This window comes from Leptinotarsa decemlineata, unplaced genomic scaffold, assembly GCF_025532065.1.
Source record: "Leptinotarsa decemlineata unplaced genomic scaffold, Ldec_3_MD MMD2_P_RNA_scaffold_5, whole genome shotgun sequence".
NCBI classification, from domain to species: domain Eukaryota; kingdom Metazoa; phylum Arthropoda; class Insecta; order Coleoptera; family Chrysomelidae; genus Leptinotarsa; species Leptinotarsa decemlineata.
Genome location: NW_027412532.1, coordinates 17506240 through 17518579, shown reverse-complemented (window position 1 = coordinate 17518579; position 12340 = coordinate 17506240). Strand labels below are relative to the sequence as shown.

The window sequence follows — 12340 nt, the reverse complement described above, 5'->3', positions numbered from 1 at the left end:
AAACAATTTCGATTTTCAATTATGGAATATCATTGACTTTAGGTCGATGATAGTCACTATCTTAAATTGACGAGTGGCTAAGGAGCCCGAAACCGGTCTGCAAGTGTGCCTGTTCCAAAATAGAAGGTCGACTATTTCAGTTGTATTGCCAATTGCATATGCAGGAAATTTTCTGTAAAGATTCCTGCACTGACGCCTGTCGAATATAATCCAACGCCGTTCGTGACATTAGCCAGGGGAGAAGTTATTTTCTGATAGGCGTCAGTCCATTCAACCTACTATGCAGGTATATCCGAGACTGGCTTGAACATTTGAAGTGCATTTCTTTAGATAAGTTCTTTCATGTTGAATGGTGAAGTGAATAGAGATAATTGTCGTTACTGGATCGATGTCAATCCTCATTTGGTGATGGGAACACATTCACAAACTCCACAAAAATTGAATGTCTGGGCCAGCATTCTTGGTAATCATATTGTTGGACCATTCTTCATTGAAGGTAATCTCAATGGAGACACATACCTAAATCTTTTACAAGACTGTGTAGATCCTATAATTACAAAATTTTAGAAAATGATGACAATTAGAAGAAAATGAAAAAACATTCCAACAGGATGGTGCACCTCCACATTTTGATGTTCGGGCGAGACAGTTTTTGGACAAACTTTCTCCAATGCGTTGGATTGGGAAAAGGGGTCCAGTGGAGTGGCTAGGTAGATCACCTGATCTCACACCGATGGACTTCTTTCTGTGGGGATACCTGAAGTCGAAAGTGTACTCTACTAAGCCTACAAATCTAGGAGACCTGCGACAGATAATTGTTCGGGAATGCCGATTTCTGACTCCAGACATCTTGAATAATGTAGGGAACGCTTTCGATAGTGAACTGTATTATATGGAACTAAGTGGAGGTCAGTTTCAACAATTTATCCGTTGATTTTATTTCCGCTAGTATTATTTGTTGTTGACTTCCTCATTAAAATTAACGACAGCGAAGTTTCTGCTTTTTCTTAAATATTTAATTGCTCAATAATGAATAAACCAATTTCGAAAAACATTAGAGGTAATAGAGGGACAAAAGACCTTTCAAATGATGTATCACTCGACCCCCCATCCCATTAAAAAAAATAGGGGGGTAGTTGCTGACCGCAGGGGGGGGGGGGGTGAAGTTTCGGGTATGATTTTCATATCAGAATTAGTCCCCCTAGAAATAAAAATTGACGTGTTTTTTCAAATTTTCGATCACACGTTCGTATCTGACTTACAGGGAGTCAAGTTTTCGTTGAAACACTCATTTCAAAACCCCTTGCTCACTGCAAGGTTTTTTTAGGTTAGGTTAAATTAGACAAAATCTTGGAGAATAAAAAGTCGAGGATATAAGAAATAAGCTGTGAGGACTGTTACAGACTGTTAGACTAAGATAAAACTCGTAACTTGTTTCGAAGAACACAAAATATCCGAAAAATCTAGTGTCTCCCAACATGCCATAGAATAAATGAAAACCGTCTGACCCTAGGTTTATGGATGCTTTCTAAGGTGTGAAAATAATGTCACACAAGGACTAGGAACAGTGAGAAAAGTCCCATTCCAAAAAGTCCATTGTTATCATTATATAATTCGCTCTGTTACAATTAGCGGGAACTTTCACAAGAAAATATCCTCGAAAATATTCCGCGAAAATATATATCACACATTGATGTGTGTCTGTAAGTGATAGTGTACCCTGTTAGATATAGAGACTTAAGACGCCAATTTGGTTACTGAAACGCGCGTCGAGAAAGTTGCAGTTCTGGCATTTGGGAACAGCTCTGATTTTGGATTTATTCTACCCCAAAGGTTCCAGTGCTACCTTTCAATTCATTATTGAATGTTGATGTCGGGGGGGTGGGGCGGTTATTGGGATAAATACCCCCATTACCCCCACATAAACAAATCCACTCTTGAGTGGTATTCAGTAATGTAATTTCATGGAACCTCAAAGGACTGATGTTTCTTACAGGTATCAGCATGGACCTATTGAGTCTAGGGATCTAGAGGTGGAATAGGTTGAGAAACAATGAAAAAAGATAAACTCACCTCAAAAATCATAAGAAGGATTTTAACATATAATCTCCTTATTCCTAATGACTGGCCGATTGATGCTAAAAAGATTATACACACAAGAAGCATCAAAAACGGTGTTAACAGGATAGACCCTGTTATTGAGATTACTGTCAACAAATATGCCATGGTTTATTTTTCAGTAAAAACTGGGTACTCTCATCTAGATCTTCCAACATAAATAACTCACGAGCTTTAAAATCAACTTTTAGGGTTCCATTTCCAATTACATATTAAAGGATTAACTTTGAATATTTTTTGTAGTAACAAGAAAATCAATGAGAATTATGAATGAGTCCAGTTTGCCAGTCGACAAATCGTAAGACGAAATCACTGAAATACACACACACTTCACAATGACATTATTACTGACAAACTACTATTCATTCACTGATGTTAGAAAATAATAAAGTCTCTTTATATATATGATAACATTGGCATCAGACTAAAATTATGACTGTCACTGTCTGACATCAATGACATCTGACACTAGATGACAGGCCAGCCAAGAGTATGTTCCAATAATAACCACTCCTAACCGCTACTAACCTGAATTTTTGACAACGGTTACCTGAAATATATATTATGGTTCGTAACGTTTGAATAAGACAATTGACTTGATTTTCAAGTGTGTCATTTAGAAGAGTCCATTATTAAATTATTTTTTCAGTGGAAACTAGAAATCATATACTGTGACCGTAGAGTTTCTAATTAATCGATCTCGTAATAAGTGAATACTGAAGTTGGTCGCTTCTTTTTAAGAATTTCAAGCGAAAAATTAAAGTCACAAAAGGTTCTAGCGTAGGCAAATTTCATAAAGTGACCTTGAAATATGAATACACTGACTCGTTACTTGAAAAAAATTGGTAACATTATCTACGATAATAATAATTATATAAATTTCACACAATAGGTTTTTTCAAGACGCATTTCACTACACGGTACCTACACTACAAACCCTGGTTTGGTATTTCTAAATTCACTGCTACTGAAAACACGGTTAGATATGGAACACGATTTTCCGAACTAACGTCAAATACTAACCGACAATTTTCTTGTGGTGAGATGATGAATTTGGATTGGGAATATTTGAACGGGTCACTTTTATATTGTTTTGAGAAAAACATAAAAACCATAGATTAGTTGTTGAGTAAAACTAATAGAAATATTGACAAAGGGCATTTTGTTCAAAAGTTGCCATTTTCTGGCAACTTTTGAACAAATACGTTTTGGTCAAACATTATTTTACTGCATTATGAATGTATATTTGTATATCTATTAGGCTTTAAGGAAATAGGTGTACAGGCATTCTATCAGAATAAATTATCTTCTCCAATAATAGGTAAAGAAACCATGCTCCAAGTTTACGAACGATCATGTTTATTGAACAGATTTAGGTATTGACCTAAATATGTTGTTGATTATTCAAATCAACATTTGGTGATTCAGCGAGCCAATTCACCAACTTGCGTTCATTCTGAAAGAATTTTTTAGTCACTGAGAATGCTTCATTTTTTTCTTCCAGTAAATCTGCCATTACATTCTAGAATTTTCTCTTCGAAGAAATCCTTTCTTCTTTACTGAAAATGCTCATATATGATACCAGGCTTTTAACAAAGTATTGGTCATCTGGATTATCTATAACAAATGAAAAATATCAGCCATTCGACCCTTATTGGCAGCAAACACATTTGTAATAGGTTTTTGATACGATTCATTTTGTGTTGGCGAGCTCATTTTACTTAGCATTAATTGTACTGTTCATTTCACTCATTTAATTTTTTTGTGTATCTTCCAATTTTTCCTCTTGTATTTCGTTCTCAGAATTCGAATATTCAGACATAGTAATTTCTACACATTTTTTCGAATTCTCCCTCGGTGGAATAATTATATGATCCGTCATTCGCGAACTACAAATGAATTCATTGGAGATTACATATTTTATACAGCAGTGAATATTTGAAACCTCCTGGTTGTTAAAAACGGGTCCAAAAATTTCATAGAATCACAGAACGGCCAGGTGATGGTGAGAGTTCCCATTTCTGGAGTGGTAGTCCTTATTTTTCTTTTCAGGCCAACGTATCTATTTCTAAGATACCACCTCTGTTCGCAGAGTTTGGCTAAAATATAACAAATTTCAACAGAATATTGTATTCCTTTTTATTTAAACAATATGCATTGTTACAACAATATTCTAAATTTTATCTAATTCCTGTGATTAAATAAGAAATAATGTGGTAAATGAAAAATTTCTCAATAAGAAATTAACTTATATATGATTGCAAAAACTTGGTAAACGATAAAATTTTCTTTTTTTGGTATTTTTTCAAAATTTTACCCATTTGAGGAAATATTGTAAAAGATAATTATAAAAATTGTAAAATAATATCATTGAAGTTCGATATATTCAAGATCAAAAATGGTGCGATTATATTCATGTTTATATGTTTTTGCTTCGAGTACCTCTTAAACGAATGAAAATGTCAAAAGCTACTCAAGAATCAACACTCGTTCATTTCATATCTGAAATTACTTAAAACAATTTTGTCGATATCAAGAAATAACAGTTTTTATGACAGTTCGGAAACAAAAAAATTAAAGAAAAATTGATTTTAATTACTTTTGATTATTATTTCATCCACGAATATGTGGGCAGCATGATGAATTAATGCATTATTGTTGTATCAAATTGGAGGAAATATTTTCATATAAAATCAAGTAAAATCTACTAACAGGTTTATATTTAATTATTGTGTCCACATCATTGGTGATTAATTTTTTATATCTAGACATACATTGAAATAATTACTATTTGGTATACATTTTGCAGTAGTAATATTAGGAAGCTAATAGTGACAATCATGCTGCTTTTAAAAACCCTCCTGGCTCTTCATGTTCTGTGTGCAAGCCATAAAACCCGATGAAGTAATTTTGACCCCAGATATATAATCAACGATTATGGACATAAGGATTGCTTACTTTTGCGATTTTGTTAGACACGTCACGTGATCTCGTGACGTAACAGTGGTGACTCTGGATTGATTCGGTACTGCACTTTTAAATTAAAATAAACAAATTTCATGTAAATCCCTAATTAAAATATTATTTTTATATAGGATTAAATACTTAATATAAATGGAATAATACTAAGTAAAAATTTTTCTTTTGTGGATGATAGGCGAGCTATTTTACCCGTTTAAAAAGTAAGGCTTCTCATCAGTTTTTTATTTTTTTCGTGAAAACCAACTCTCACAAAAATTTTGCTATAAACTTTGTTTTAGATAATAGTAATAGGTATCTAAAAAATTTTTTCATAACTTTTTGTTCCATCTTTTATAATAAACGCTTAATAATTAAAAATGTATTATTAATAAATTGTTTATAGGTGTAACAACTTTTTTCATTTATCTGACAGAAAATACACGATACGGTTTTTATTTTTTATTAAGAAAATGAGAAATTTAGATAGAATAATTTAACTTAAACTTTGTTCCATAAATGATGAAATTGATAAATCTGCAATTTAATATATTATAATACTACATTAGAGCAAAAAGGAACTACTAAATATATTTGAATTAATTTTTTTTGAATGAATGTAGAAAAATAAATTTAAAGGACTAGTGTATTTCACCTACTTTATTTAATTTTCGATTTGTTTTCTATTATCAGAATTGTTTAAATTTTTTCTTTTAAGTAACCTATTATCGTCGGCCTTTAAGTAATCATATTTCATTCTGATAATTGTTCTCAGTTTGCAAAATTCAAAAATAATATTTAAAGGAAAATCTTCCCATTTGAATAATGTTTTTCGAAAAGCTTGTTCTACTCTTTAATTTTTTCTAACCAATTATCTGTGGGTTCAATAAGACCTCCCAATAAAAGTTGCTGGATCTATGAAGGTATATTATAATTATGATCTTCTGCTTTTATTTTGTAAGTATAATCGCTCAAATCAGGTGGATCATTTTTATGCTTTTTAGCTAAGTATCCAGAGATATATTCTAAAGAGTCCTCTGTTATTTCTGGAATATTTGTATTTGAAGTTGAAGGAATGTTAGTAGAAATATCAGAACTACTAGATGAAAAGGAGCTACTGCAAATTGATCCTATTGTCTGCTCTGAAATCGTATCTGCATTAATTTCAATTTTCACCTTTTTCATGACTTTTGGAGTAATATATTCTTCTATTGTCGGTTCTTCAGTATTTACTGCAGCCTGGAGGACGATAGAATTTTTTCCCAGAATGATCATTCTGATTCGGTAAATTCAAAACGAAAAAAAATGTTCCATAATGACAAAAAACAAACCTCAAAACGGAAAAAAATATCGAAGTCTTATATGGCGTCTAGTACACCAGTTCAAAAAATGTCCAAAAGCACAAAAAATAAGACATTCACAATAACAAACTCAATGTTTCAGATACCTAATTGGTATAGTTAAATAAAAATTCAATCGGAATAAACAAAAACAATGTAATAACTGTCCGAAAATAATCCTCAAAAAATGTTAAAATAACACACAGTCTTATGGCAGCTACTAAAAGTGTCACCAGTGTTACGTCACATCTGCTCTGCGCTTGTTTAACGTGGCGATATATGTAAGTAGGCAATCCTGTATGTCCATAATCGTTGATATATAATGGGCACATTTTAAAAACATTATCAGGAATGCGTTAACTTGAAAATATTTTACTTTTCGCCAACCTCGACCAAACATCAAATTTTGAATGAATCTAATAACTTTATTGCAAGTATACAAGCTGATCCAAATGAGGTGTACGTCATTGATACATTTATTATTATTGGTTAAACGAAATCTTTCAACTAGATAAACAAATGGCAAGTTCTTTATGATTATGACAATAACTAGGCCCATTACTCTACTGAGACCACTTAAATGAATATGTAAATCAAATGAAACTTACCAGTACAATTAACAGATACAAGAGACCGAATAGACAAATGAATTGCCACATTTCACCGATTCACATGGCTTCACGAAAAAAAGACGACAATCCTTATAGTATAATTCTTAAAGTATAATAATCCTTACTTTTTTAATTCGTATCGAAATGTTATTCTAAATAGTAGCAATTTCATTGAAAAAAAAAGAATACGTGACGTACAGTTAATTGCATCTACCCGCGTCAATTAAGTCGGGTCACTAGGGTGCCGACACTAATAAGGTCTCGTGTCAAAAAAAGATACATTGTTACAATGAAATCCCCAAAATACAAGTTTGGTCATTTATACATACTCTGTTTATATATTCGAACACTGTGTGTCTCCAATAATCAGTCAATATAATTATAAAAAATCCCTTTATAGATAAATATTTTCATTTCAACCTACTGAAATTGTAAAAAAGTTCGGTAACAAACTTCCTTATTGAAAGACCCTAACAGCATTTCCGTTCACCCTGGAAAACCATACTCGTTACGAAAAAACTCTTTCATTTATTTAACACTTCAAAATATTATGTATAACACTGCGAAATATTATAAAAATTCTGTTAAGGGCTTTCCGTAATTGAAAACATGTATCTAAAATAAAATATCTTTCAAAAAATAAAGAAAACTTATTCCGGATAAGATAATTAACTACTCAAGGTAGTAGATGCATGTTGCATGTACCCTTCTCAAGTTCGTAGTTTCAAAGAAAATAAAATTAGAAATATCAGTGACAGAATTCTTGTTGAATTTCATGAATTGCGAATCAGTTTTATTCGGCGCAGGACGTCCCATGTCCCATCGTAGTACGACATCCTATTTCATTACACCAGGAGTGTATGCTTTTTAGCGCGCTGATCTCTGCTGATGATCAAATGAAAACCGAGAACTAAATGCATGTTTTCAGAGCAGTTTCACTGGAGATTAGTCTAGATATTCAGTGGAAATTCAAACAAATATTTCTTCATTTCAAACCAAATTGTTTAAATTCATATGATATTTATACACTCAATCTTCTATTTTTATATTCACGAAAACTGACTATTTAAAATATCATTTTCTTTCAGAAAAAAATATCTACAGGTGTTTCCAATGGAAAAAAAAACATTTCACTTGAAAAGCCAAAAATGCGTTAGGTAGATACTCATCTTTTTTTATTTCTCGAATCTAAGAGTTTGAAACATGGTACTAGTTTTACAATTTAAATTATCTATATAGCCAGTAATAATAAATTTGTCAATTTAATTTGGATAAACCAGTATATTTACACTTTATGTTAACGTCTAAGTGATAGTAAACACGGCCATATTACACCATTTTGATTTTATTGCAACTTGGTCAAAGATTTGAGTAGAAAGTATAATCTACTTTCTGATTTTGGCATTTTATCCGCATAAGGTTCACAATCAGTTTTCAGGAAAAGTTGCACATCACCCTCAATTAATTTTCCTTTTCTTCTTGAAAAAAATAATCATTTCATCAAATTTTTTTAATGTTTCGTTGGTTTGTTCCGTTTTGATTCAATAATGAAAGATTTGAGAAAAGTACAAAAAACCTGAAAAGGCTCCCAGAATCTTTTACCTAGTCAATCAAATTGTAAATAATCAACCCTAGAAAATACTTACCCGGGTATTGTAAAATTAAAGAAATTTTGTTCCAAGCCTGATTTTTAAAAGCTTTGTATTTGTACCTAACATCATTTTTATTATATAAAACCGAAAATTTTGAAACTTGTTCAATTATTCCTAATTTGCCTTAAATCTTCTCGTACGTGCGTGCCTATTATGGCGTTAGCGTACCACTAAATCACTCTCTTCTATTGTCTAAGGTCAAACAGATTGCAATGTATGCAACATACAATGACGCTCTAATCCAGTTGGTAGATTAGAGAATAATATAGAAGAAACAAATATGCCAGATTTTCCTGATAATAACCATACAATTCCCCACAAAAATGGTCTTGTGCTCACTGTTAAAAAAATGTATTTCTATTCATAGTGTAGATACCTATATTCCCATTTTTCTCAACACCACCGGTGTGAACTACTGGAAACGTTTTTTTTAAAGGTGAATCCAAAATCCAAAAATTTGTAGTATACTACCCCTACGGATAAAACGTATTAAAAATTATAAAACCTCTATATAGAATCAAAAAAATGTATCTTCGAAAATTACTTTGAATTCATCAAAATATTAGAACACCAATAGACATACTGCCACCAAATTGTTTCCTAAATCTCTGTAAACAACTGTAATTTTTTATTGATTAGTATTACTTTGTAGCATAACACACGTGTTAAGTCACTTAGGTATATCTTATTTTATACACAATCGTTATGCACTACAATTACTGTCTTTATATCTGTCTCTTCGTTAGTGTTTTATTCTTATTTTCTGTATTTTTGTGTGTCAATTAATTAAAGAAAAAACCTAGTGAACGAAACTGGATCCTTCCTTCTATATGCAAGAAAAATGATGTACTACTTGTTCGATTTTCAAAATTGTATGTTTTTTAGCCTCAACTGGGAATGCCATGAAGAACTGAGGAAACTGGCTAGTTATATTATATATGTGACAACGGCTGTTGAGTGTGCTATACACAGATCAACTCCATATAAAGGCCCTGAAACAGCTGTGGGGATACCGAAGTCTTTGGTACTGAACCAGAACGAAAAGTGGGTCTATAAAAAACATCGAAACTACTGGAAAAACATACCATCTTCACAAAGGAACCATCTGAGAAGAGAAGCGAAAGACTGCTTCAATGAAGCAGGGATCAGCTCAGAACAATCACAGGGCTACTCACTGGTCATAGGGCTGTACAAAGGAGGCATTAGCTGCAGGCAATGCAACAAAGGGACAGAGACGGCTTGCCATATTTTATGCAAATGTGAGGCATTGAATCACAAGAGGCAAACAATTTACAGGCAACCTAAATTATGTGACATGCATCCAACCGAAGTACAGATTAGTACAGGGCACAAGATTGTTGAAATGTGGTTTCATGAAAAATATGGAAAAAAAAACGCAATACGCCCATAAGACTGCTTTGTTTTCCGGAGACTTGGGAATAATGTACAAATCAGACAACTGAAAAAAATGTATGACTATGAAAAATTTTCATTATGTATAGCATATTGAATTAGCCTAGTGCCATTGAAAGTATTCTTTGAGTATATTAAGTAAATGCTTTATTGGACTAATTACCATATTTAATCGCCCTCATATGAAAACTCAACTTTCAGAGTAATCCGCATAAAAAATGATCAGTGGTCCAAGGACACTGACAAATACTAGATGATCCCACTGCAATTTTTGAAAGCACAGAATAATTTTGAGTATTTAGATAACATGTTCTTACATTTGTGTATGATATTTGATAAATAAATGAAAGTGTTATCAACAAAATTATAACACTAGTTTTTATGTCCTGAAAAAAAAAATTGAAGTGACTTATCTGTTTTTTAAACTAGACGACTCGAATATGGAATCGTATTTACTTTTACTAGTTATAAATTTCATAAAATACAAGCAAAACATTCGATTTAATTTGACATATTAAATTAGTCAACAATCTGAAAATTGAGCTGTTAAATGTTTAACATTTTTTAAAATCTTCTTTCGACCTATGATTTGTATAACAATAAAAGTGACCACATTCCTACACATTCATCAGTATTTGGACCAGACTGAAATTGAATCTATGAAAGTTTCCTGTTTACATGTGCGAGACAACTATTTACAGTTGTAATAGTCCGAAAGTAAATAGAAGCGATCCTAGATCCGTTTTCATTGTGTTGATCTTATTGGTTCATCTCATCTCAGATCCAAACTGGATTTTTATTTGAGAAAACAATTTTCAAAGCCCTTCATCCAATAGTTTTTACATTCAACTGATGGCAGTGATGTATTTGATTTTGGTTATCTGATGCATAATAAAACTTTCAACAAACTCATCAGGTTAATAAAATTTTTGATGTGTCTACAAAATAATTAAAATTCTCAATCTGCTTATTGTGTATACAACCTCTATTAATCTGTAAAACACTATACCTTATAGTTAATCCAGAAATTGCATTGTATTTTGTTGACCTACTAATTGTATATGGAACATTTGAATAAAAAATTTACCCACTACTACATATATTCTTAGAATTCATGTGAGAATTTGACACTTTACTTAACAACTAATTCACAAATGACAATCTATATGGATAATTTGAAAAATAGTTCAATCTATCGAGCCAGTGCTTCAAGTTCTTTAATTTCCTTATCAGATGCTATCTTCTTTTCCTCAGCTAATTTGGCATCACGTATTGCTTTCAATTTTGCATCTTCCACCCTGAAGGCAGCTTCTTTCTTAGATAATCTATTTTGATGAAAGAGCCCATATAGGACTCCAGCTCCTAGAAAACTCCATCTTCCAAACTATAAAACCATAATTGAGGTTAGGACGGATTATGTAATTATATCAAGGAAGATTTCAATAATGTAACAGGATAATACGAAATTTCACATATTCACCTTGATTAGTGGAGACACATTGACTGGTGCGGGTAAAGCGGACATCTTAAAGAAATATTATTGAAAATTTGGATAAAAAAATACCAAAAATTTGAGACAACTACAAATGTCAAATGTGATTCACTAATATCGATGTTGTCAGTATGTCTCTGACAAAGAGAAGTGTCAGATGCCTTCAATGTTGCCAGAAAAGATAGTGCTTTCCATTGCTAAAACCTTCAAGTTTAGTGGCCTCACAGATAAATGAATTCATCAACTTGAATTTTTAATAGATACTTGATGAGAATGTGATTAAGTATAGTTACAGATTTTTAAACAGATTTTTCATGGAAGCATCCCGTAACTTCCGTAATTATCTCAAGGTAAAATGATGAAACTCGCAGGATTGATGAAAATGCTGAGAATACATTTACCGGCTAAATGGTGTTGGCCTAAGTGACATACACCGCCCGCTATTCGCGATGGAAGAACCCATTTTTACGGCAAATCATACTGGGGAAAAAATGGTTTGAACAATCCTTCAGATTCGTGATCAGAACCGCCAAATTAATACGGTTACAGTTTTTCCTAAAAAAATATCACCCCTGAAAAATCTAAGATTGTCTCAATGTTCATGGAAACACCTCTGTAACTTCCGTAATTATCAAGGTAGAATTATGAAACTCGTAGGATTGATGAAAATGCTGAAAATACACTTACAGGCTAAATGGTGTTGGCCAAAGTGATATACACTGCCCGCCAGTCGCGATAGAAGAACCCATTTTTACG

General features: G+C 32.2%; 2 protein-coding genes and 2 long non-coding RNA genes across 4 annotated transcripts in view; 1 reads left to right on the top strand and 3 right to left on the bottom strand.

The window, feature by feature from the left end:
- The window catches only part of Gpat4 (Glycerol-3-phosphate acyltransferase 4), a 64746-nt gene extending 62184 nt beyond the window's left edge, over nucleotides 1-2562 (bottom strand). Inside the window, 1 exon segment of the mRNA XM_023158978.2 lies at nucleotides 2074-2562. Coding sequence (XP_023014746.2) covers nucleotides 2074-2226 — 153 coding nt within the window. The 5' untranslated portion in view covers nucleotides 2227-2562.
- An 823-nt stretch (nucleotides 2563-3385) lies between these two features.
- LOC141479985 (uncharacterized) lies at nucleotides 3386-8793 on the bottom strand. The gene is made up of 3 exons (XR_012464102.1): nucleotides 8674-8793; nucleotides 4064-4217; nucleotides 3386-4007 (listed from the first exon to the last, which is right to left on the bottom strand). It is a non-coding gene; the product is annotated as an uncharacterized lncRNA (long non-coding RNA).
- Nucleotides 8794-8837: 44 nt separating this feature from the next.
- Nucleotides 8838-11686, top strand: LOC111504433 (uncharacterized). Its single transcript, XR_002722005.2, has 2 exons — nucleotides 8838-9115; nucleotides 9565-11686. It is a non-coding gene; the product is annotated as an uncharacterized lncRNA (long non-coding RNA).
- Nucleotides 11175-11733, bottom strand: ATPsynE (ATP synthase, subunit E). Its single transcript, XM_023158980.2, has 2 exons — nucleotides 11573-11733; nucleotides 11175-11476 (listed from the first exon to the last, which is right to left on the bottom strand). The coding sequence occupies exons 1-2, from the start codon at nucleotides 11615-11617 to the stop codon at nucleotides 11285-11287; spliced, it is 237 nt and encodes a 78-aa protein (XP_023014748.1). The 5' UTR covers nucleotides 11618-11733; the 3' UTR covers nucleotides 11175-11284.
- Nucleotides 11734-12340: the final 607 nt, after the last annotated feature.